The sequence below is a fragment of the Galeopterus variegatus genome, unplaced genomic scaffold, assembly GCF_000696425.1.
Source record: "Galeopterus variegatus unplaced genomic scaffold, G_variegatus-3.0.2 Scaffold3237, whole genome shotgun sequence".
NCBI classification, from domain to species: Eukaryota; Metazoa; Chordata; class Mammalia; order Dermoptera; family Cynocephalidae; genus Galeopterus; species Galeopterus variegatus.
In genome coordinates this window covers 212,998-213,926 of record NW_007729348.1, presented here as the reverse complement: position 1 = coordinate 213,926, position 929 = coordinate 212,998, and the positions used below count along the sequence as shown (strand labels likewise).

Below are 929 nucleotides of genomic sequence, written 5' to 3'. Positions count from 1 at the left end.
AAAAAAAAGAAGTAGGGGGTAGAATGGTGATTACCAGAGGCGCATAGGGCAGTGGGGGGATTGGGGAGATGTTGGTCAAAGGACAGAAAATTTCAGCTAGACAAGAGGAATAAGTTTGAGGTCTATTTTTAAAATGTGACTTTCAGGCACAGTTTGAGATGTAAATAAATCATCTTAAAGAAAGGTTAAGTCTTGGTGTTTTATTTTTTCCAAAGTGGAAAATAGAGGATCATTTAGTCCTTCCCACTGGCATTGAAACAAAATAGGCTATTTAAGATGAGAAAATTATCAGAGCATGTTCAGCTCAACCCAGGTAGGTTTTAATGCAATGATCTGTGTTCTGAACCCTTTGTTCTTCTCGTCAACCCGGGGAGGCATAAATCAACTCTAACACATTTTCCCCCAAGACCAGTCATCTCAGCCAGGGAATATGAATACTAGCAGCAATAATTACCACACGTGCATACCTGCCACCAGTTACAGGTCCCATTCTCAGTTTCCCACGTAGGTGGTAGGAATGTGGCAGATGGTTTTACCTTTGGCGACGCTGATTAGCTCTTTCACCTGCAGGATGACTGGGGTCAAGGTCCCTGTCTGGTTCTTGGAGTCAATGTAACTCTCCAGCTTGCCTTCAAACACGTCCAGCTTGTCCCTCACGTACACGAACATGCAGAACTCAAGGACAATGAACTGGGGACACAGACCAAAGGTTTGAGGTGTCACCTGAGTCCAGATCAGCATGGCAATAATCTCTCTTTGGTTTCCAGGCTAGTCTCTCCCAAGCATTCAAAACTCTTCTGAAAATGCCTCTAGACACTGGCTATTCTCAGATGCAAGGTACTGTGAGTTCTTGGGAGGCAGGAGTCACCTCAACTCTGTTCTTCAGTCTGCAGCATACAAGACTAGGCCTTCCAAGGGCTCGAGGAACT

At 44.7% G+C, this 929-nt stretch overlaps 1 protein-coding gene across 1 annotated transcript in view; it reads right to left on the bottom strand.

Annotated features, from left to right (window-relative positions):
- Nucleotides 1–929, bottom strand: part of LOC103600129 — a 54,069-nt gene that overhangs the window by 15,938 nt on the left and 37,202 nt on the right. The window contains exon 10 of the mRNA XM_008584358.1: nt 537–690. Within this exon, the coding sequence (XP_008582580.1) occupies nt 537–690 (154 nt within the window). The remainder of the gene's footprint in view (nt 1–536; nt 691–929) is intronic.